Source organism: Malaclemys terrapin, chromosome 11 (assembly GCF_027887155.1).
Source record: "Malaclemys terrapin pileata isolate rMalTer1 chromosome 11, rMalTer1.hap1, whole genome shotgun sequence".
NCBI classification, from domain to species: Eukaryota; Metazoa; Chordata; order Testudines; family Emydidae; genus Malaclemys; species Malaclemys terrapin.
Window position 1 is genome coordinate 17447807 of NC_071515.1, and position 23517 is coordinate 17471323.

At 46.9% G+C, this 23517-nt stretch overlaps 2 protein-coding genes across 2 annotated transcripts in view; one reads left to right on the forward strand and one right to left on the reverse strand.

The window, feature by feature from the left end:
- Nucleotides 1-4559: 4559 nt before the first annotated feature.
- On the reverse strand, nt 4560-21905 carry LOC128845724 (shugoshin 2-like). Its single transcript, XM_054044666.1, has 10 exons — nt 21693-21905; nt 18066-18161; nt 17262-17415; nt 16382-16557; nt 15127-15204; nt 13444-13553; nt 12285-12544; nt 9024-11027; nt 6635-6761; nt 4560-4928 (listed from the first exon to the last, which is right to left on the reverse strand). Exons 2-10 carry the CDS (start codon nt 18069-18071, stop codon nt 4790-4792), a joined length of 3054 nt encoding a protein of 1017 aa, XP_053900641.1. The 5' UTR covers nt 18072-18161; nt 21693-21905; the 3' UTR covers nt 4560-4789.
- The window catches only part of C11H2orf80 (chromosome 11 C2orf80 homolog), a 29643-nt gene continuing 22612 nt past the window's right edge, over nt 16487-23517 (forward strand). Inside the window, exons 1-2 of the mRNA XM_054044667.1 lie at nt 16487-16574; nt 17365-17468. The gene's annotated coding sequence lies outside the window, so the exon portion shown is untranslated. The remainder of the gene's footprint in view (nt 16575-17364; nt 17469-23517) is intronic.

Here is a 23517-nt window from a genome sequence, read left to right on the forward strand (position 1 = left end):
ACCCTCTAATATTAGATGTGACATTATGAGAAGTAATAGCAAACAACAGGAAGCGGATGGGATGGGGAAGATGGAGAATTATAGCAATGAGATCATGCAGTCATTCGTTTTAGGCATGTGCACATCTTGCTGGCTTAATTCTGTGGGATTATGAATTGCTTTAGTTGTGGGCATTGCAGAAGCCTCTTGAAAGGATGTGAGTGGTAGACCTATAGAGGGTGGGTACAGTAGGTTTGGAAAAGGAGATTCAAATCTGGTCTGCAAACCCCAAGTTTTCTCTAGAACATAAAACTTGCATTTTTGTAGGAGTAGGAGACCAAAGCAACCACTAATGTCTGTCCTTGTAGGCTGAAATGATATCTGCGATACACCCTGTTTCTCTGATGTCTTCAGCAGTTAGATGTAAACAATAGTAAAACAGACTTTGTACCCAAAGACGGTACATAATGGCAACTATAAAACCAGCAGGGACCAGATTATGACTTCAGTTACATCAGTGTAAACCCTACTGACCAACCTAACAGGCTCAGAAGCCAGCCAAACAGATGCTCAAAGAGCTGGTTAAGAAAGTGAAATAATTTAATACAGGCAGTGGGAGGCTCAATCCTAAATTTGACCAGCTAGTAGCGTAGTCCAGGTTAATCTAGAGAGCAGCATTGACATTATGGAGTGCACTCATTTGAAACATGGCTCTCTGAGCTGCTAGTTAAGTGTATCTAGGGCCTGTTCTAGGAGTGCACAGCCTATTCCCAAAGTGCGTTAGAGAGCTGGGTTCATTTCAACTTGTGTAACTGTTATTGCGGGGCTGCTCACTACATCCACACTAAACCATTGCAAGAGAAACACTGGAAAATGTTTAAATCAGAATTGTCATGCCACCTGGTTCATGACTGAGTGATACATTAGCAGCCCCCTGCCGCAAGTGGGAGGGTCACACAAAGATCAAGTTCAACAGCCTACCTAGATAAACACCAATACTAGGAACGCTCCTAGCAGCTCCACCGTGCAGTGACAAGCAACTCACAATAAGAGGAGGACAAGAAATCAAATACACTTTATAGAGTCCTGGTAGTGTTAATGTCTAGACACTACAATGCCCGTGCCTAGGGCCTCAGCTCCTGGAGTCATGTGATGAGCACGGAATCTTAGAATCATAGAATCATAGAATATCAGAGTTGGAAGGGACCTCAAGAGGTCATCTAGTCCAACCCCCTGCTCAAAGCAGGACCAATTCCCAGCTAAATCATCCCAGCCAGGGCTTTGTCAAGCCGGGCCTTAAAAACCTCCAAGGAAGGAGACTCCACCACCTCCCTAGGTAACGCATTCCAGTGTTTCACCACCCTCCTAGTGAAATAGCTTTTCCTGATATCCAACCTGGACCTCCCCCACTGCAACTTGAGACCATTGCTCCTTGTTCTGTCATCTGCCACCACTGAGAACAGCCGAGCTCCATCCTCTTTGGAACCCCCCTTCAGGTAGTTGAAGGCTGCTATCAAATCCCCCCTCATTCTTCTCTTCTGGAGACTAAACAATCCCAGTTCCCTCAGCCTCTCCTCATTTCATTTAAAAAAATTATCCTCTTTGATTATGATAAAAACCTTGAAAACGTGGCCCAAATGTGACTGATGCAGTAATATCTGCCTGAGTCTGCAGACAGCCTGAGTCTGCAGACAGCCTGAGCCAACAGCTGAAAGGGGTGAACTGCCCCAGGCATCACAACAGGGTGTTAACGTCAAACCCTCTGCTGTAAGGACCCCTCACCACCACCACCCAAGCAAGGGGGCTCTGTGTAGCAAGCCCAGCCACTCCCCCAGCTATACCTCGGCAACAGTGGTAAGCACTGGGAGTCCCTGCAGCCACTCATGCAGGGGAGAAGCAGTGACCCCTGCAGCTCTCCACAGAATGCTGGAGATGGGAGAAAGTGGGCCCCCTACTACTGCCACATAAGGTGAGGCCATAGCAGAGCGGGCCAAACACTCACAGCTCTCCTCTGTCCTCCATCAGATTTGGTGGTGCTCAGCTCTTCTGAAAACCCAGCCCAAGGTACTGAAACCCCTGTTGGGGCTCCTGCAGAAGACAGGAAGGTCAAACCCAGCAGCACCGGTTCCCCAAAGCCCAGCAGACTAGCCCAGGGGCCATTACCACTGAGGGCATGGCTTCGCTGCAGAGGTAGCCTGGGGCTAGCAGCCACATTGCAAAGCTCTACCTGAGTTACTGCACGCTCACTGGTGCTGCAATCCCCTCTGTGTTGCTAGGACTTCTGGGGGACATCCCATGATTCTTAGCGCTGCAGGAAACTGAGCTGCTGTAGGATTCCTGCCCAGTGAATTATGGGAGAACTTGTCTGTCCTTCTGGGCACATGGGGAATTATGGGAAGGCACTGTAGGTTTAGCCATATTGGAGTGGTTGAACCTGGAGTCTCACTGCAATATGTGTGGGTTACGCACCCAACTGTAGGCAAAACTCTGGCTTTAGCCTGTCACCCAGGGCAGGTCAGCTAGCCCAGGTTGAAAGCACCACCACCACCCACACTCAAGTCAGAGGTTTTTGTGTGTAGACAACACCTGAGACAGAGCTCAGGTTAACTCTGCAGTGAAGACAAGCCCTGAGAAACCAGGAAACTCAAGGGCCATCACACTTTATATTGTCTACTGGGCAAAGTGAAACTGTGTGGTGGGTCTGAATGAGATTCCCTCAAGGCTGTATTGTCCAAAATCTGTGACTGCTTTCCACAGCCAGTGATAGGCAATGGGCAGTAATCAGAGCAATACCTTTGGAAAAACACTTTAGTAGCACAGAATACTATGAGGAGGAAGAGAATGACACTAGAGATTAGTGCCTCTTACAGTGTGCCTTCCAAAGACAGAAGAAAAGTTGCTATTTTTAAAATATAAAGCCATACTATTTAAATTCATCCCCCACCACAAGGTCACATGCAGTGATTTTACCAGATTGACTATTAACAGCCAGGGGGTTGATTTACTTCGGACAGAATTTTTGGTTTGTTCTTGTCCTGTATTTTGCCCAGATCTGCTCAAAGGTTTTAGGGAGTCACATGACCTCAATCTGGGAGGTAGTTTTGCTGGAGAGCTGCAAACTGGCTTTTCTAGATGCTGACATCCTACTCAGCCCGTAGCCCTCGATCTGCACAGGGACTGTAGTGAGTGTTGCAATGACATTGAAGCACTATTAACAGAGTCCATTTGAACTTATTTTTCCTTATATTTAAGCTATTTCTTCCCTTCTGGAGTGTTGTTTGTGACTGTCCATTATAGAGCAGACAGTGGAGTGTAAATGTAAGACTAACAAGTACAAAGTTTGTTGGTCGCAGTTACACATATTGGACTGGGCCCATGTTTGCATTGGAATAACGCCACTGACTTCAGTGTGATAAGGAACCGTGTACGGAAGAGGCGAATTGGGCCCAGTTTAGTCTGCTGACTTGCTAAAAGCTGGTGGCCTTTGGTTTTTGGTGTGTTTTTTTTGTAAGCAGTTAACTCAGACCCACGTCGTTTAACATTAGCGCTAACTCCTCTGCTCTTAACACCCCATTCTTAGGGTACATCTACACTACCCGCCAGATCGGCAGGTAGTGATCGATCTATCAGGGATCGATTTATCATATCTAGTGTAGACGTGATAAATCTATCCCCGATCGCTCTGCTGTCAACTCTGGAACTCCACCACGGCGAGAGGCGGAAGCGGAGTCGATGGGGGAGCGGTGGCTGTCAATCCCGCGCCACGAGGACGCGAAGTAAGTGATTCTAAGTCAATCTAAGATACATCGACTTCAGCTACGCTATTCTCGTAGCTGAAGTTGCATATCTTAGATCGATCCCTCCCCAGTGTAGCCCAGGCCTTAAAGACAGGGAGAGTTTCCCAGCTAGTGTTTGAGTCAATAAAGCAGCAGAGCATTGACTTACCCAAGGAGGACTCAAGGACAAGGAAGGGTTTGATGGTTAAAAAAAAATCCCCATATATATCAGACATACAGCAACATTGGATGTATGAAAGGCCTGATCCAACTCCCATGGAAGTCAATGGAAATTCATCGCCTTTAAGGGATGCTGCAGTGCTTTACCCGGATAGTTCTTTTACTTATTATTGCACAAGTGCAGAACTCCTTCCAAGTGGCTCCTTCCAGTGGGCTGGATTTGATGACCTCTCGAGGTCCCTTACAGTCCTACATTTCTGTGATTTTATGACAAAACACTGGATTCTAAACGTACAGGAAACCTTCCCAGAAAGCAAGACTGACAAGCTGTGGAGTTGGACCAAATCTGGCCCAATGCTCGTTGACCATCTAAATAGAACTTACTCCCATCACGAACTACAGCCCCTACTGGGATGTGTAATTGCAGGGGCATCCGAACAACCTGTCCACATCTCCCCTGGTCCATCACCTTTCTCCATTGCCCCATCCCCACCCTGGAACGGCTCCAGTGCAGGTAGCAGAGAATTGGAAGACCCAGGTGTATGTCTAGCTTGTGCAAAGGCCATAAGGCACTGTCTCATCTGGCCCCGGCTACAAAAAGGAGACCATGAATGTGAATTTTAGAAGGTAAAATGGTCGGTCTTTATTTAGCGTTCCACTATAAAAATAAAATAAATACATTATGCAAACACCCTTCTAAGTTCTCTAGCAAGTTCAAACTGTCCCAGCAAAAGTACAAGACAAACGGATTCAGGGCATGATGCTGGGTTATATTTGACGATTTTTAGCTACAGAAAAATAAAAATATTTACTAATCATTTTGAAAACAGACAATTTATGTCTGTTGCAGTGGATCATTCATGAAGACATTTTTCTTCCTGTTTGATCCTCTTGGATTTTTCCTTTTCTTTTGTCATTTTCTTCCTTTTGGTTTTATAGACAGGGGAATGCAGGAACTGTGTGTTTGTAAAGGGGTCACCACGCCTCAATTTGCTGCAGAATAAAAAGGGTTAAATATTATTAACCAACTATCATAATACAAATAATTAAAGTGCTAATCAAACTTAGGCCTGTTCTAAACTTGCAAGTTTTACCCATATAACTATTCCATTAGAGGCATGATTTTTTTTTATTTTTTTACCATAATATAGTTATACCAGTATAAATCACCTTGGATTTTTACTGGTGTAACCTTATTCCTCCTTCAAAAGGAAAACAGACATACTAGTATAAAGGTTCTTTATATGGATATAAAATATGTTCACACTAGGGAAGGGTCTTCTTCCAGTGCTTGCAAATGTCCATTCCAACATAGATGTGAGCACACCCTGAGCACAGTTGCTGGAATTTTCCCCCTTAGTGGTATCCGTTGGGTTGGCTCCAGCCCTCTGGTGCCGCGTGCTTATAGCGCCGATATAAAGGGCCCTGCCGACCCCGCTCCCCTTCAGTTCCTTATTACCACCTGGGACGTTTCCTGGACCCCCTCATTGCTCATGTAATCCTTCTCTTAGTAGTTTTTAATCCAGTCTTTAGTGTAATTAGTAGCTGTAATTTTAGTAGTTAGGTTAGTTTGACTTGTTTTATTTAGTTCTTAGATAGTATTAGATGCCTCGCTGCTTCATTTGCGAGGTTGTCCGCTTCCCCAGTGCTAGGGCATGGCTCGGTCACCGGGTTTCAAGCCTTGCACTTCCTGCGGTAAGTCTATGGCTATACCGGTATGGTTAAAAGCAGTACAGCTTTCAAGTGCAGACAAGGCCTGAAGATAGCTGGTGATATGCAAAACAGAGAGACCCTCGCAATGAGAAAATGCCCCTATGCTGGAGAGATTGATGCACTGAGTTTTTAGAGCATCTTTAGAGAAATCATCCACTGTTTTGTAACTACTCAGATATTCTGCTTACTGGAAAAACAATGCACCCGTCATGAGAACTTGACTGAATCAATGGTACTTGTTGTAATATCTTTAATATACATATACAAAACTGCTTTGGATGTCTCAGAATACAGTGAAGTACAAATGTTGCTTTCTGTTCCTATTCCTTGTATAGCTAGGAAACGGAATTTTATTTTCTACTATCCCTCCACCTACTTACTATTACAGTTTAGAGATTTCTTACTTGCAGGGGTGGGTTTGTTTAGGGTTGCAATTTAAATTTCAGCAATTAAACAATAATGGTGAGTAATAAACTAGCAAAGGGTTGTGCTAGACATCAGCTCTTGGACAGTAAGTCTACAGAACTCCACGCAAGTATCTGTGCTAACTGATCCCAAGGCAGGATTGTGGCCTAAATTCAACACGATACAAGTGGATGCCACAAACAGATACAGAACATACAATTGCTCAGGAAGGGCCTGATCCTGCAAAGGGATCACGCAGGTAGATTCTCAACTCAGCAAGTTCCCACTGACTTCAGAGAGACAACAACAGGTGTAAGGGTCTGTCTAGGCAGACCAGGGCCTAAGGCACATACCTATTTTATGGAGCCAAGTGGTTTTGTTCTGTTGGTACCCCCGTCACTTATTGTAGGCAAAAGGCTGTTTTAGGAGGATTTGGATGAAGGTAGGGAAGGGACTAGATCTAGCCACCTGACTGGGGAGGGCAGGACAAGCAGTAGGGGCAGCTGGCACACAGGAAAAGCCCATTTCAACAAGAACACAGGTGTGCAGGGGAGGCGCGCTGGGGGGTTAGAAATACTGACCTATTGAGTTTCGGTTCTGCATAGCAAGCCGGGTCCAGCCTCCGTCTGGTCGGACGTGCCGAAGACTCGTCTGAACTGATGGATGACTGAAAGCTGGCATTGGTCAGATCTTGCAGGGCTTTGTTCTCTGTAAAGACAGGGACGTTTGAAAGGATTTATTCAAAATATTGCCAATTCCCTGACAAAGCCCATTTAAATCCACCCTGAGACATCACCTGCGAGTGGAGAAGAGAATGAGTAATGTCCAACCAGAGTCCTCTGAAAGTTGCAGCTGGTACCTTTCTCTTCACCCCCAAACACAGGAGACTGTTTGGGAGGTTGGGAGGTTTCTCCACCTCCTTTGGTCCAAAACCAGGATTATTGTTCAAAAGCCAGTTTTTTTATCATGCATAATGGTAATTTTTCATTGCAGTAGGGCCAGCAAGCCCCAGTCAGCAGCAGGGCTGTATTGTACGTACAAAAAGTTATTGACAGTACGTTCTTTGGGGCAGGGACGATCTAAAAGACACAGCAGGTGGGTAAGAGCTAAGGAAGTATGATCGAGGTTGCGTAGCTGGGAGAATTCCAGAGCTAACTATGGAACCCGGATGTAACTGCAGCATCTATTGAAAACCTGCATGTGGCCCCATTAGCCATAATTAAGCTACTGGGCCTATTACATTTTGCCTTTCTTCAGATGCCTTACGCCCTCTAATGCAAGAGACTGGGAGAAAGCTGATGGGGAGCTAAAATTGAACCCTAGGATCCATCTACCCCCGTGGAGTTCACGTTGTCTGGATGAGAGGAACGGGAGCATTTCAGAATGAACCAGATGAATGGAGATGCAGGATCCCTTATCAAGTAAGTATGTCGGCAGCCTCTGGCTCAGAGTTTGTGTGTATTTCTGTACAAAATTATGCCTCTCTTATTTTAACGCATGAGACATGGAAATAAAAACTCTGTAGCAACATTGAATCACTCTCAGTGCAGGGTTTGCCTTAAAGGCCGCACAGCATACCCGTGAGTCTAAGCAGCTGGATCCATCCTGTGTGTGTTCACAGGGGCACATGAGCTTCAGACCGACTCTATGAGAGGCACAGAAATGCTAAACCCTTGGGTTAACTCTGGAAGAATCTACAAAGACCCCATATTACCAAGACTTTGTTCTTTGCTTCCATTAACTCCTGATAGTTCCACCGACCCAGAGCATGGAGAACCCTACTAGGGTCAGAACAGGAAGCAAGTGCAGTAAGTTGTTGGAGCATTTTCCCCCAGGTTGGAGAAACGTTTAAACGTCTCTCCAGCAAAGCTGGTGTCCTGCTGCTTTCCCAACAAAGCACGGAGAACAAGTGGAGTTCCCACGAGCACAGATTGCTCTGCAAAGGGCTAGCATTAAGGATGAAGCCACGGCCTGGATAAAATGTGGGTTTTTCTGAGGGCCTATTGGGTTGAAGGGGCTCACATCTCAAGCCGATTGAGGGGGAGTTCTAAAAGTGCTCAGCACTGGTTTAACTCCACTGTGATTGACTTCCACAGGCGGGGAGTTAGCCAATGCTGAGTTCTCTTCAAACATCCCATCTCTAGTCTCTCTCTCGGGTCTTGTCTTCACTGCAAAACCAACTCAAATTATAACTCAAACGACGCCCTTAACTTGAGTCCCCTCCACACACAAAAACCCTGAACTCAAGTGCGCTGGTGCTTTTAACTCGAGTGGGCTGGCCAACGCTCCAGCGAGTGCAACCCGTCAGCTGCTAACCCAACCATTTCTGCAGTGTGGACACAGGCTAGCACAACTCAAAAGCTGCTGGTTCTCGGCACCCATCCCACATTCCTCCCTCTTGTGCCCAGAAAGCACAGACAAGTTTTCCAAGAATTCCTTGAGCAGCTCAGTTTACTGCAGTTTGCAAGCACGGTGAGGTGTGGGCTCAGATGTTATCGGACAGTGATCAACATCTTGCCAGACAGTCTAGATGAAGAGGCACAACAGCAGAGGCAAGAGAAACAAACCCCTGCAGCAGTGGTCCTCAGCCTTTCCCTGCCCGCAACCAAAACAGCATCCAGAGATTCTGGCAAAAATATAAATGAAATCCCAAGTCACTGAAGCCAAATCGAGGCGTGGTAAGGGCTAGTGGCCGGATTCACAACCTGCTGAATGGAAAGTCTCACAAGGAATTCAACAGGCTTTGAATCAGGCCCCAACTTAGTAGAACTTTTCTTTTTCTCCAGTTAACATTCAGATGGTGGAGGGCAACAAAAATGCCCAAGATTCATACAGAATCTGTGTTTTAAATAGTAATGATCAGAGCATTTATTGTTCTACAATATAATCACTTCCACCTTTCCCTTATACAGTCAATATGCTAATCATTCACAACAATCCCTTTTCTCTCCCTCTACCCCCGCCACTTACCACTTCCTGGCGACGCTGCGCTTTGGCAAGGGTCTTTTGAACTGGCCTTTGCTTTCTTCCGCCCACAACTGCCTCCCGACGTTTGCTCGATGTAATTTTCTTTAACGATCGCAGAGCTCTTTGGCAGAGCGGAGGCTTTTCCTGCAATTCTGTGGTCTGCAGCAGTCGGGGGCTCCAAGCGTGGGAGACTTTTGCTGCAGGGGTTGAAGGCCAAAGCTTCAGAACGGGCTTCAGAGGAGAAATCGATAAGGCCTGGATTTCCCACCGTGGAATTCGTCCCGCCTGGCTCACTGATCAGTGCCTCCAGGTAGGAATCTGGCTCCGTTTTGAAAACGGTAACAGGCAGAAAATTCTGTTCCACTGGATCAGCCTGACTGAAGGCAGAATCGGCTACGCCTCTAGTCTGAGAAGCGAAACTCTCTCTGCTCTCAGGGTGAGCCTCTGGAGGGTCAACAACATAGGTTTTTCTCTTAGTCTTAGATCTGGAATCGGCCCCTTCCTTTACGGCGTTCGTATTGTTGGCGACTCTGTCCAGCACCTCTATGGGGCTGTAACACTGTTTTTTATTGCTCTGAACAGCTGAGGTTCTCTGAGCCTTTTGGATCTTGTTAGTTTTGCTCTCAGGAACACGCTCAGAGCGGGTGATTTCACCCCTCTTTAAACCTGGCAGGACAGGAATTGAGCTCCCTGTAAGGTCGGAAGGAGACACAGTGTACGTTTTCCTGCTAGGTTTAGTATTACTTGATGAATCCTTATCGTTGCTTTTATCTACACTTTGCACATCTGCACACGGACCAGAAGTCTCTGCTTCACTTCTCTGAGGGTTACATTTGCCCTCTTTGCTCGTTTTTCTCTTGCTCGTCTGCCCTTTTTTAGCCTGGCATTCAGCTTTGCCTGTTTTGGCCTCTGGCATTTTGGAACTGCTTTGCACATTCTCCTCACTACGGTCATCTGCTTTGCTGATTCTAATGGTCTTCCTGGTTGCTTTTGGTTTTGTACATTTCACGTTCGCACCCAGCAAATCCTGCTGCAAAGCTGGTATGCTGGAGCCCTGTTTTTCCAAGCGCGGGGGACTTTGAGGACCACCACGGCTTAATGGAGCTTTATGACTTAACGAGGCAGAGTGTGGACTTTGGAACTGGCTCTCCATACTACTCAGTCTCTCAGCAAAAGACTCTCGATTTCTTTCTTGCGGTAACAAGACCTTTTTTTCCACCTTCTTCGACTGCCCTACATTCAACACCTGCGTTCTTCTGCAATCTTTGGCTTTATCACTCTGTCCCGCAGCACAGCCGCTGCTCGTCTGTAACGGCACCTCTTCCAAAGCATCCCCGGGAGTCTGCCACGTGGGCTTGTGTGCTTCCGATTTGCTCCCGCTCAAACCTTTAGCCTTGGATACCTCTTTAGAACTCGGGGGGCTCTCTTCTTCACGAAGTACGTCCGAAGTACTTTTAGGCTGAATTTTAAGTGCATCTCTTTTCTTTTTGCCTTTGCTGACCTTTTTGACAACTGTAGTTTCAGCAGCTTTGGCTTGGCCGTTACTTTGACTTTTGGCTTCTAATGTAATAAACTCAGCAACTCGGCTGAAGTTATGATCCACTTCAGCAGCGCACAGAGTCTCTTCAGGCTGCAGCAGGTCACGGGGAAGCCCTTTATTTGGGGATTCTGGTTTAGGATCGCTATCGGGCTCCGAAGGCAAATCCAAGAGATCGAGAGAGTTCAATTTGACCGGCATGCTTGTTTTCCTGGCACAGCTGTCCCCACCAACGCTCCAGTTCGACGCACGATTTGAGCTGATATCTAGGGGTACGTCCATGGCAGAAGATGGAGTGCTCGTCATAAAGACAGTGACACGTTTCTTCCTTTCAGTTATGTGTCCATGCAGGTGTACCACACTATCACTACATGGTCTTGTAATCTTCTCACATTGAGGCAGAGGAAGATTATTAGCCAGAGTAGATACTGGGAAACTTTCAGAACTTTGTGGGGTACATGACGAGGATTCTACAATGAAAAAAAAAAAAATTATATATATATCTACATATCATCCTAAAGTCAACGTGGCAGACAACAAATCACCTTCTGCAGCACCAGAAAATCTCATCAACTCTTATCTGTGACTCTCACATTACCACGGACCCCACAGGACAGACGGTGGCATCTCTTTGTGCTTTTCTAGTGGAGAATCAACAAATTGTCTGTGCTGCAGAGATGCTTATTTAGCTCTCCTCAAAACAGGAGAATGGTCCAAAGCACAATCCCAGACCCCAACACATCGGGTATTTCGGGAGGTTCAAAATCCAAATCAGAAAATTTTATTATTTATATTGTAGTAGCGCATGGACCAGAACCCCACTGTGCTAGGCGCTGTACACACATACTGGGGGGGGAGAGGGAACCAGGATTCATTATCCAAGGCAATTCAGCCATCAGGCGAAAGGTCAGTTGCTGGAAAATATTGCTACACATGTTAACTAAGGGTATGTCTACACTGCACTCAGACCTGACACACTACCCACCCAAGTACAATCCTGCCCGGGCCCTGGGTATGTACTCGGGGAACTAGCCCAGGCCACTACCCACGCCGCTGCGGCATCACTGCTAGTTTGAGCAAAGCTACCGCGTGTCCATCTCACACGGTGTAGCTGCGCCTCTCGACTGCAGGGCAGCCGTACCCTTTGTGTGTCACCACCGTACACAGTTGGTCCAGCCTATGGTAGAACAAGACCCTTGAATGGTAACAAAGCACATGTCACCCAATCAGAAGCATTTAAAAATAACACATCAGTAAGACGAAACCATGAACAACACCGACGAGAGAGATTCAACTCTTCAGCACCAGGCAAAGTTCTCGTGGTTTGTATGGGCATAAACTGGCTGGAATGTACGTGAACTAGAATCAGAATGGCTTATCTGCGTGTCGTGGGAGTCTTTGGCACAAAATGGTTGGATCCCAAAGTATGGGCCCATACTTCTCTCTCTAAGCACTTCCACACTGTAGCAATTGCTACTGAAAGTCCTAGGAGAGCTCAATCTCTACCGTAGCCATGATGTTCAGGGGTGTTCCTGGTTTGTAGCACAGCAACCACCACAGTGCCCTAGACAGCCCCAGCTTTGTTCCAGCAATATCATTAGTATTCCCACGACACCAATACAGCCACAGCGTCCAAGCGGACGAGTTAAATGCACATCTGTTCTGTCTGTACTGCACTGAAGCACACCGACAGTTGTCCTAGGAGAACAGACAAAGATGGAATTTACCTCCAAAAATCAGATGAGAGTCAAGAAAGGCAGGTTTCAGTTCAGCTCCTTCGCTCGACCTCTGCCCGTTTTTCTCCCAGCTTGCTAACGGCTCCTCCACGAGCCGAGATGAGGTGGTGGTTGTGCTTTTACCCGGCTGCTCTGGAACGGATGTCTGGAGCCCTAGTGGGAACGTCTGCATGCCTGCAGAGCTACCGCCTCGGCGTCTCTCCCCGTCATCTACTTCACACACTGGGACCCTCATCGGCATCGCTGTCATTCTGCAGCGCAAAGAGAGGCGATCAAAGGAAAAGCGGTAACGGAGCAGATCACACGTCTCCAGGCCTTGCTTCAGGACAGCACCAAAATCCACCCCGACCTGGGACAGCACTTCAGCATGTCCGTCACGGTAAGGATGTGCCGAAGCGCTTTCCTGAATGGTTACAGTGCCGAAGCAAAGAGGAACGTGTGCCAGCGTGGCCAGATTTGATCCCTGCTGAGCAGTCATTTCACATAGGTGGGAAAGCATGTGTCTCTTGGGGCACAGCCTCTGTGGGAGGAAACAAAATCTGAAGGGAGATGGAAGCAGGGCCATCCAGGACACAGGTTTGAACGATAGTGTGCTGGGGCTATACCAGGACCTGAACTTGGGACATGACAAGGAAGAAACAGATTTTCAGATAAACTGTTTCAAGAACAGATCACATTTGCAACGGCATTTCCCAAAACACACAGCTAAATTGTAGCCATGCGTGGGTTACGGCTAAGCATTTACTCTTAAGCATAGAGAGGCAGAGGGGGTTAGTGGAGACAGCACTAAACTGGGACTCAGGTGACCTGGACTCTATTCTCAGCTCTGCCACTGGCCTGCAGGGTGACCTTGGGCAAGTCACTTACTCACTCTGTGCCTCAGTTTCCCCATCTGTAAAATGGGGATAATGATACTGATCGTTGTAAGAGTGCTTTGAGACCTACTGATGAAAAGCACCACACAAGAAATAGGCATTATTATGATTAATAATATAACACTGCAGAGATACATGGTGCTTTACAAACCTAGGTCCCAATCAAGCAAAGCACTGAAACGTATATAGCGTGAAGCACGTGGACATCCTATTGAACTGACATGTTTAAAGTTACACACATGATCTTAGCCTCGTTTGAACATTTTCAGGCTTACCTAGCAAGTGGAGAGACCCCAAGATGTGCATCTGTGAGATCATCAGTCCAGCTGCCCTCAACGATGGTGTTGTTCTGTCCCTCAGATAACAGCAGAGAACCTGAACGGTACTAGAGTGTGGGAAAATGGCATGGTCTGTTAAGGTTTCTGTAATAAACCAACACACTGTACTGTGTAGGAACGACACAAGTTCTGATCTTGGTTTTATGGAAGGGATTTTTTTGGATGCCAACCTGTTGGAAATTACACACTGCCACTTTATATAGTACATAGATCCTTTTGAGCATTTGGCCATTGAAAATGGTAATACTGGGATTTTTATTTTATATATATATTATATATAAAAATTGTTTTAAAGACCCTCATACAAAATTGCCCCCTCCAAAAGTAAAACAGAACAAGCCAGGAATGAGACGGTGCTGGGAGGCTGCACTAGCCTCTCTCAGGTGAGAAAGTCTCTAGCCCTTATAACTGGGAAGTTTATCTTCCCAGTATGAAGAGACGCAATATGATCTCACTGAGTCTGTAGCAGCTCCCAGGGGTCTGTGAATCATTCCTGTTCAACTCAGTGGGGTGTCGACTCTGAAACCTAATGATGACATTTCAAATTTCTACCTGGGAAATATTGCCATAACTATTTGTATTACCATAGCACCTTGGAGCCCCAGTCATGAACCAGGACCCCACTGTGCTAGGCACTCTACAAACACAGACCAAAAGATGGTCCCTTCTGTAAAGAGGTAGATTTCTTTAGCAAACAACCAGCCCCTCTGGGATTCTTGGCAGAGCTTGAAGCCTGGGTAGAGTATGGCCAGCCTTCCCCCAGGGTGCCAAACCTGGAAAGGTGTTAGATATATACATGGGCTTGGTCTACATACAGATTTTGCACCAGTGTAACTACGTCGTTTAGGGTGTGTGTGTGTGTGATATTTTACCGACAGAGTGAAACTACAACAAGCTAGTGTGGACACAGTTATACCAGTATAAAGGCACCTTATACTAGTGTAGCTTACTCCCCTTTCTGCATGGGAATAGGCTATGCAGGTATAACTGCATCCACGCTAGAGGAGCTTGGACCACTTTAACTATGCCGGTAGAGATCCAATTTGTACGTTTAGACAAGGTCTTAGCTCAGGGTACGTCTACACAACAGCAGCATAACTATGGTGCTGCAGTTGTAGCCTAGACACCTACATCAGCGAAAGGAGTTAATCCATCAACCTAGTTGGGTCTACAATGGGGGGTTAGGTTGACCTAACTACATCACACAGGGCATGACATGTTTCACAGCCCTGAGTAATGTAGCTAGGTCAATCTAATTTTTAGGTGTAGACCAGGCCTCAGAGACCTTCGGGCTGTAACTCATCTGCTAAAATTGAGCTAGAGGTATTGGGCTGTGCCCACATTGGTGTTAATTGGCAATTTCAAATAGAGTTAAACGAGTTCAGCTGAGCTAATTCATCCGAAGGAAAAAAAGTCTACCTCAAGGCCAACAGGAGCTACTGCCTACAACCTGACCCTTTAATTTGGTCACTGATATTAACATATAGCTAAAACCAAGGTACTGTGTAGAGTAAGCAGGTAACGTTTCCAGACGACGACACGAGGAGCAGTCCTTGGACAGGAGCCACAGATATTTCACTCCTTCCCAAACACACGAGTACTCGGAGCCCCACCACCTACCTCGGAAGGTCTGCTCATCTTAATGGCCGTCAGCAGGTTACCATTCAGAAATGCTTCCAGTTGTTTGAGGGTTTTATTCTGTATCAGAAAAGTCATGTTTTACAAGACTGGAATTTAAAATTTCTCTAGACACAGCTGAAGAGAAGCTAATACTGGGAGCAGAGAGCAGTGCCACTCAGCCCGACGGGGGAAACAAGGGCATGCTATGAGACACTAAAGCTCCCAGCAATTACACACCAGTAATAAGTCTCAGGCTACATTGGTTACAATGAAAAGCTATAAAATGCGATCCAATTGCAAACCGACGCAGCAAAGCATGCCTGAGGTTGCAGGGAGCCTGGGCTGCCCGGAACAACAGCTCTGAGAGGGGTAAACAGCCCCATTAATTTCAGAGGGTGCCAACAGGTTATAGTTTAAATAGCAACACTTCGCTATTTCACTGCTCAGAGCATATGAGAAAAAGAGAGGGAGGAGTATCATCGTTTAATTAAAATGCTCATATTATGGGTAGGCCTTTGACAATATATGGTGGGATAGAAGAGGTGGGGGGAGGGAATGGGTTTGGTTGCCCTGAAGATTTGGGAAATGCTGCACTGCTGGAAGGGGTGCGGATACCAAGGTGATGGCATGGTGCAAGCACCTGAGTAGAGCTTAGCCGCCTGGAAAGCCTGGACAGTTTGCATGTCGTGACTACATGGGGCAATTGACCAGCACAGCTATACCAGAATTATTATCCCCTGGCAATTTCCCTGTATAGACAAGCCCCCAGGAACTAGTATCTTCCTTTGAGATAGCATCTCGACCGGGGACTACTGAAGACAATGAAGGGCCCACCTGAACTATTAAACCACCATATCCAGGATGCAGTTACAACACCATCAACGCACAGTTCGCACTTGCAGTATAGACATGACCTAACACCATCTCACTGTGCCTGTACCGGGTCATCACTCGGCTCTGTTCAGGGTTGTATCTCAGTTCAGACACACAGGTAGGCTTAGTCTACGTCACAAGAGGGCGGAGTTGTAACTGTCTCCCTGCACAGTTGCTAGGGAGAATGGGACCCAGGTTCAATACTAAGTTTGGATTGTTTTTTTTTAAAAAAGATTTAAAAGAAAATAGCTTAGTAAATTCTGAAATGTTTTGATAGCAAAAATTAAGTTACATTCTTTTTCTTCCTGGCTAGGCTCTACGGAGGTGGTGGCACGGATTGGGACTGCCCCACAACCACAAAGTTCAAGCGTTAGCACGGTACCAGAAAATAGAGTCTCTGCCGAAGCGTCGCATTCTGGAAGTGACATTGCTCCACTTCTTTCTGCAGTAACATCTTCTCGAAGACGAGCCTCTGGCTAGTCGCCTTCTCGGCGCTGAGGGCCAGTGCCAGAGCTTTATTATTGCGTTTTAAGGAGACCTTAACTATGGAAGAGTTGTCTACAGGCAAAATAAAAGTAAGATATTACATTAAATCTCTCCTATTCCTGCTACCAGAATAAATCTACACCAGCCAAGGCCCCGCTGCCTGCATGAATCACAGCATGGGTCTGCATTATTACTGATAATTCTACCATTTCCATCTAGTAATGGACCAATACCATTGTTAAGATTCTTTTTGTTCCTCATATATTAAAAAAAAAAAAAAAAAAAATCCCCTCCTCCTTATTGTCCTTAACTCTGAGGGCTATCGAGTTCTCTTTGTGTCCCTTATCATTTTTCTACAATTCCTAACTTCTGATTTATACTGATTACTATCAACTTCCCCTTAATTCCATTTGTTAATTTTATTTTTTACAGCTGCCTTCACTTGCCCTCTAAACCTGGCAGTTTTTTTTAATCCAACCTAGCCTTCTTCAATTGTGGTCTTGTGGTTAAGCCACTGGACTAGGAGCTAGGGCATCGGAGTTCAATTCCCAGCTCCACCACAGACTTCCTCAGTGATCTTGAGCAAGTAACTTAGCCACTATGTGCCTCAGTTTCCCCAACGATAAAATGGGGGTAATACTTTCTTTCAGATTTAGACTAAGTTCTTGGGGCAAGGACTCTCTCTTACTACTTGCATGTACAGCACCTAGCACAGTGGGACCCTGATCTTGATATGAGCCCTGAAGTGCTTTCATAATACAACAACAGACACTCACTTATTATTTTTGTTTTGATTTTTGATACAAGGGAAGCGTTCAGCTTTGCAGTCTTTAAAGCACCATTTTTCTTCTCCCTCATCCGTTCTCTAACACCACTTAGGGAGAAAAAAGATGTATCCACCGCCTCCTGAGACGCCATGGTTGAAGAGCCCTGAGAGAGAGAGAGACAGCGCGAGCGAGCAAGAGAGGGAGCAAGAGAGCGAAGTGAGTTACTGCTTGTATATTTTCAGAAAATAAAGGCTGCAGTTGTAGGGAAACTCGCCACAAAGGGGAAATGCTTCTCCATCTTTATCCCCTCCCAAGCGAACAGTTCTGAGCCCAAAACACCAGATCAGCTCTTTTTCCCTACAGCCTACACATCCCCATGTCCTATAACTAATGTTGCCTTTCCCAGACAGTGAGAATGGACACCAAAATCGCTGCAAGTGTAATACAAAATCCAGTCTTCATGTGTGGATCTTGATGGAGTTTTCCTGTCCTATAAAGACAGGTTTCCAGGGGAGTCAATTGCAGAGAGCCTCAATATGCACTCCGGCTCCATCAACCCAGCCTTGCAAATCACTTTCTCCAGCATCAAACAGCAAAGGCCAGGTTTCCCTCCACCCATTCATCTTGATGATCTGGAATGTTTACAAAACCTAGTTTGTTGGGGTGATGGTGGGCCAGGGCCCCCAACCTGCCCCACAGTAAATGAGCCACCTGGTACCTCCCATTGCACTGAAAGGGATCATGCTGATTTCCATTCACCATGTGAGATCAGGAGATCCCTCTCCCCAAAAAACCACCACAAAGTGCACTAACCTGCATGGACTCAGTTTTCCCAGTGGAACTTGCAGAGGTTTCTAGCAGAGCCGTTCCAGCCTCCCAGCCAGTAGCAGCCCCAACACCAGGGCAGAACTGTATGAAAGAAACTGGTGAACACTAAACTATATATATATAAACAAACAAACCATCCCAGAGGCAACCCCCCCTCAGGACCTTCTCAGAGACCCATTTAAACCAATGGGCTAGAAAAATGGGAGATGCTTTCAAACATGTTAATTAACAGATTTCATGCCAGAGAGACAAGGTGGGTGAGGGAATATCTTTTATTGGATCAATTTCTGTTAGTGAAAGAGACAAGCTTTCCAGCTATGGAGCTCTTCTTCAGGTCTGGGAACGGTGAAGGCTATGTCTACACTAGAAACTTCAAAGTGCTGCCGTGGGAACGCTCCCGTGGCAGCGCTTTGAAGTGTGAGTGTGGTCATGTGCGAGCTCTCCCAGCGCTCCTGGCAATCCACCTCCACGAAGGGATGAGCTCCGGGCGCTGGGAGGCGGCTTCCAGCACTCTGAGCCTGTCCACACTAGCGCTTTAAAGCGCTCAAACTTGCTGGGCTCAGGGGGGTGATTTTTCACACCCCCGAGCCAGTAAGTTAGAGCGCTATAAAATGTAAGTGTAGACAAGCCCGTACTCCGAGTGTCACCGCTAAATGCAAGGTGGACAGATTGTTTAGCATAAGTAGATAGCACATATTGTAAGGAACCATTCAAGGTAAAGTGACCACTCATTTCCCCAGGTCACACAAGCCCAGTGGGGCTCTGTTCTGGTACCAGGGTCCCCACGTTTACATCTACTCACAGGATCAATGCCTAGCCACCCATCTCTGCTGTCAGAATCAGCTGCATCAGGAAACTCGGTTAAGACTGAGTTCCACTTTACAGTCTGCAGGGGCGCAAACTACAGGTCTGATCCTACAACCAGCTGTGATGTCAGTGGGACCGGGCTGGTCACAGGGAGAGGTTTCCAGAGTTGGCGGCTGTGTTTAAACTGGGTCCTTGAATTGTGCTAACCCTGCCACAGTTAATTCTGGAGCATAATGGGAGCCCCAGACAGAGGCACAAAAATGGAGTTAGAAGCCCCAAAATATACATATTTTTGAGAGATCTTGATCTATGTAAGTGCTAGATGATTATCTAGATAGATAGATAATCAAGACCTCTGAATCTATACAAAACAGGAAATGACTACCGCAGTATGCTTTCCTAGGAAAAGGATCTGGGGGTCATATTTAGCTTGTGGTCCACTATGAGTCAACAGTGTAACGCTGTTGCAAAAAGAGCGAACATCATTCTGGGATGTATTAGCAGGAGCGTTGTAAGCAAGACACAAGAAGTAATTCTTCCGCTCTACTCCGCGCTGATTAGGCCTCAACTGGAGTATTGTGTCCAGTTCTGGGCGCCACATTTCAAGAAAGATGTGGAGAAATTGGAGAAAGTCCAGAGAAAAGCAATGATTAAAGGTGTAGAAAACATGACCTATGAGGGAAGATTGAAAAAACTGGGTTTGTTTAGTCTGGAAAAGAGAAGACTGAGAGGGGACATGGTAACAGTTTTCAAGTACATGAAAGGCTGTTACAAGGAGGAGGAGGAGAATTGTTCTTTTTAAACTCTGAGGATAGGACAAGAAGCAAGGGGCTTAAATTGCAGCAAGGGAGGTTCCTGATTTTCAGGGTGGTTACGCACTGGAATAAATTGCCTAGAGAGGTTGTAGAATTTCCATCATTGGAGATTTTTAAGAGCAGGTTAGACAAACATCTGGTCAGGGATGGTCTAGATCAGGGGTGGGCAAACTTTTTGGCCCGAGGGCCACATCCGGGTGGGGAAATTGTATGTAGGGCTGGGACAGGGGGTTGGGGTGTGGGAGGGATTGCGGGGTGTGGGAGGGGCCCAGGGCAAGGGATTGGGGTGCAGGAGGGGTGCAGAGTGTGGGAGGGGGCTCAGGGCAGGAGGTTGGGTGCAGGAGGGGGCTTGGGCAAGGGGCTAGGGGACTCAGGGCAGGGGGTAAGGGTGTGGGGTGCAGGAGGGGTTGGGGTGCAGGCTCCGGCCCAGCACCGCTTAGCTCGAGCGGCTCCGGGGTAGCAGCAGCACGCAGGGGGGCTAAGGCAGGCTCCCTGCCTGCCCTGGCCCCATGCCGCTCACAGAAGTGGCCAGCATGTCTGGCAGTGGCTCCTGGGGTTGGGACACGCGGCTCTGTCTCGCGCTGCCCTCACCTGCGGGTACCAAACCCAAAGCTCCCATTGGCTGCGGTTCCTCGTTCCCGGCCAATGGGAGCTGCATGGGGCAGTGCCTGCAGACGAGGGCAGCGTGTGGAGCCCTCTGCCTCCCCTCCCCCCTCCCCCCCCAGAGGCTGCAAGGACATGGTGCCATCTGCTGCTGGGAGCAGCACAGGGCCAGGGCAGGCAGGGAGCCTGCCTTAGCCCCACTGGGCCATGGGGCTGGCAATCCCATCCTGACGGGCCACATCCGGCCCGTGGGCCATAGTTTGCCCTCCCCTGACTTAGATAATATTCAGTCCTGCCACGAGTGCAGCGGACTGGCCTAGCTGACCTCTCGAGGTCCCTTCCAGTCCTATCAAGATCTCTCCAACCCTTAACCTGCCGGGAGCTGCCCTCAGGAGGACTCTGGATCACAGCATTAACCCCTCCCCCAGCTTTGGATGTTTGCAATTTACAAAGGGGACATGCGGGGGACGACAACACCAGAGAGTTTCACAGACACCTCCTTCTCCCCCCAGCAATCCAGCACAGCAGGCGCTGCTGACTTTCAAATCCTTTGCTTCACACTGTGTTTCTCTTTATGTTAAAGGAACAGGAATACTTGTGGCACCTTAGAGACTAACACATTTATTTGAGCATAAGCTTTTGTGGGCTAAAACCCACTTCATCGGATGCCCACGAAAGTTTATGCTCAAATAAATGTGTTAGTCTCCAAGGTGCCACAAGTACACATCTACCCCGATATAACACAACCTGATATAACACAAATTCGGATATAACGCGGTAAAGCAGTGCTCTGGGGTGGGGGGGGGCTGCGCACTCCAGCGGATCAAAACAAGTTCGATATAACGCGGTTTCACCTATAACGCGGTAAGATTTTTTGGCTCCCGAGGACAGTGTTATATCGGGGTAGAGGTGTACTCCTCCTTTTTGCGGCTTCAGACTAACACGGCTGCTACTCTGAAACATCTTTACGTTGCAACCCTGCAGACCCCCAGACAACGGGGAACTAGCCTGAGCGGAGATTGTTCAAGGCAGGGGTTTTCACACAGGGGGTCATGAGGTTATTACATGGGGGGGTCGCGAGCTGTCAGCCTCCACCCCAAACCCCGCTTTGCATCCAGCATTTATAATGGTGTTAAATATATAAAAAAATATTTTTAGTTTATAAGGTGGGGGGGGTCACACTCAGAGGCTTGCTGTGTGGAAGGGGTCACTAGTACAAAAGTTTGAGAAGCACTGCTCTCGGGGTTTCAGTCGCTCTCTGAGCCCGAGCGAGTAGGGAGTTGGGGGGGGGGGGCTGAGAAGGGGTTTCCTTGCCTGTGTCGCCAGATCTCCGCCGGCTGCAGCCCCAGGCACTCAGGGGGCTCCCCAAGTAACACCCCTCACTTACCCGCTCACGTGCAGCGCCGCGCCTACATCTTCAGCCCCGGGGGGGGAGGCCTGCGCAGGGCTTTCACCCACGGGAGGCTCGGGACGCCCTGCCCCCGGGAACCTGGGCAATGCAGCGGGATGGGTTTCCGTCTGTAAATGTAAAACAGATTCTCCCCCCTTAAAAGGCGCCTGTCCCTTTGCGGTGCGGCATGAGCGGCCGCCGGCGGGCCCAGGCTCGGCGCGGATAGGCGCTGCCCGGCGTGTTGCGATTTGAAATGACTCACGTGACCGCGCTGTTTCAATCGTTCCACAGCTGCACAAGCCCCGGCCAGCCCCCTTCAGGGCTAGGGCTGGGGCTGGTGCCCCCAACGCTGCTGATCCCCGGCTCCCCGGGGCTGCAGCTCCAGCCCAGGGAAACAAAGTCTTTTCACACATGCCATCAGCTTAAAAATCCCACGCGAAAGGGAACTGCTGCCTTTGTTTCAGCTCCCACCTTTACATCATTAACGCGGGAGGGCTTTTGTAAAAGACATTTTCTGTTTCACTCTCTGCACGGTCAGCTTCCCTGACGGATTTCTCCTGGCTTATAGGCCTGACAGCTTCACTTTTTTGTCTCTGATCCGATTTGCTCTCATGCAGGAGTACAATGCTGCGGTGTCTGTGTTGCAAAAGTAACAGCGAGTGGTTTGGGTTAAAAAGAGCGGTTTCTGTTTATTTTGTATCAAGTTTTATCATACAATAGTGCACGTGTAGATGTTCTTTCAAAAGATAAAAAAGTGGAACCAAATAATAAGCATCAGATGAGAATTTAAAAACAAAATAGTATAGACCACATGTGGGGCATTCTACCTGCATAGAGCCAGTTGAAGAATTGGGGCCTATATCTGGTAATGAAGACTGTAACTGTATGTCAGGAAGAGTCAGAACCAGTGGTGTCAATTCATGAGATTTTCTTTAGTATCGTATGGTGGTGGTTGTTTTTTCTTGAAGCTCCAGCTCCTGGAGTCATTTGATCATATGAGATCTCTCAGCTTTATTTGTTTATTTTTAAGTAGGTTTCTAGTCCTCATGAGTGTGAAGAAAAGCTACAAAATATGAATCTAAAGGTGCAAACACCAGAAGGCATAGGCCCCAAATTTATATCATTCTAAAAGTCTCATGATTTTCAAGGCCTCGTTCGTGATTTCTAAATGCTTGAGGTCAGGGTGGATAGATTTAAATCAAGACAATTTAAATCATGATTTAAGTCACCAAGTGAAAAGCTTTGATTTAAATCATTGATTTTAATCACCTTTTCCATTTGTACCTCAGTTATTTTCTAAAGAAAGGTGCATTCTCAGTGGTTTGTATAACCATTAAAACATGTTGATTTACAACTAATAGAGCCTTTGCATTAGGTTTGGTACATCTTTCTACTGCCTAAAAGGGTACACAATAATTATATATGTTCATTTATACAGTTGTGTGGCTTAATATTTTCAGATCCTTATTAATTAATGGTACAATTTTAGTATGTTAAAAATGGTGAATGATACATTGCTTATTTACTAGATAATTTACTTTCGGCTCACAATTTGTGTCAAGCTGCATTAGAACGGTAACTGGAATTTAATTAAACACACAAAAAAGCATAACACATTTATTTTTAATAAGCAAAACAAGCCCTTAATACAGTACACAACCCATTTTGCCGTATTTAGAACGCTTGACCTCAAAAGTTAGATGTTTTCCCCCTGATTATTTCTGTGTATAGAAAAGCAGGCTTTAACTCAAAGCTTTGATAGAGGCTCATGGGTTCATCGTATTAATTTTTTATTTAAATGTTTAAAGAGATTATAATAAGT

Excerpts from the sequence above, each read along its gene's own strand:
- LOC128845724 (XM_054044666.1), bottom strand. Across the intron at positions 16,558-17,261 it reads AATCAAAACAAAAATAATAA|ACAACTCTTCCATAGTTAAG; the intron begins GTGAGTGTCTGT and ends TTTTGCCTGTAG. Across the intron at positions 4,929-6,634 it reads GCAGAACCGAAACTCAATAG|CAAATTGAGGCGTGGTGACC; the intron begins GTCAGTATTTCT and ends TTTATTCTGCAG.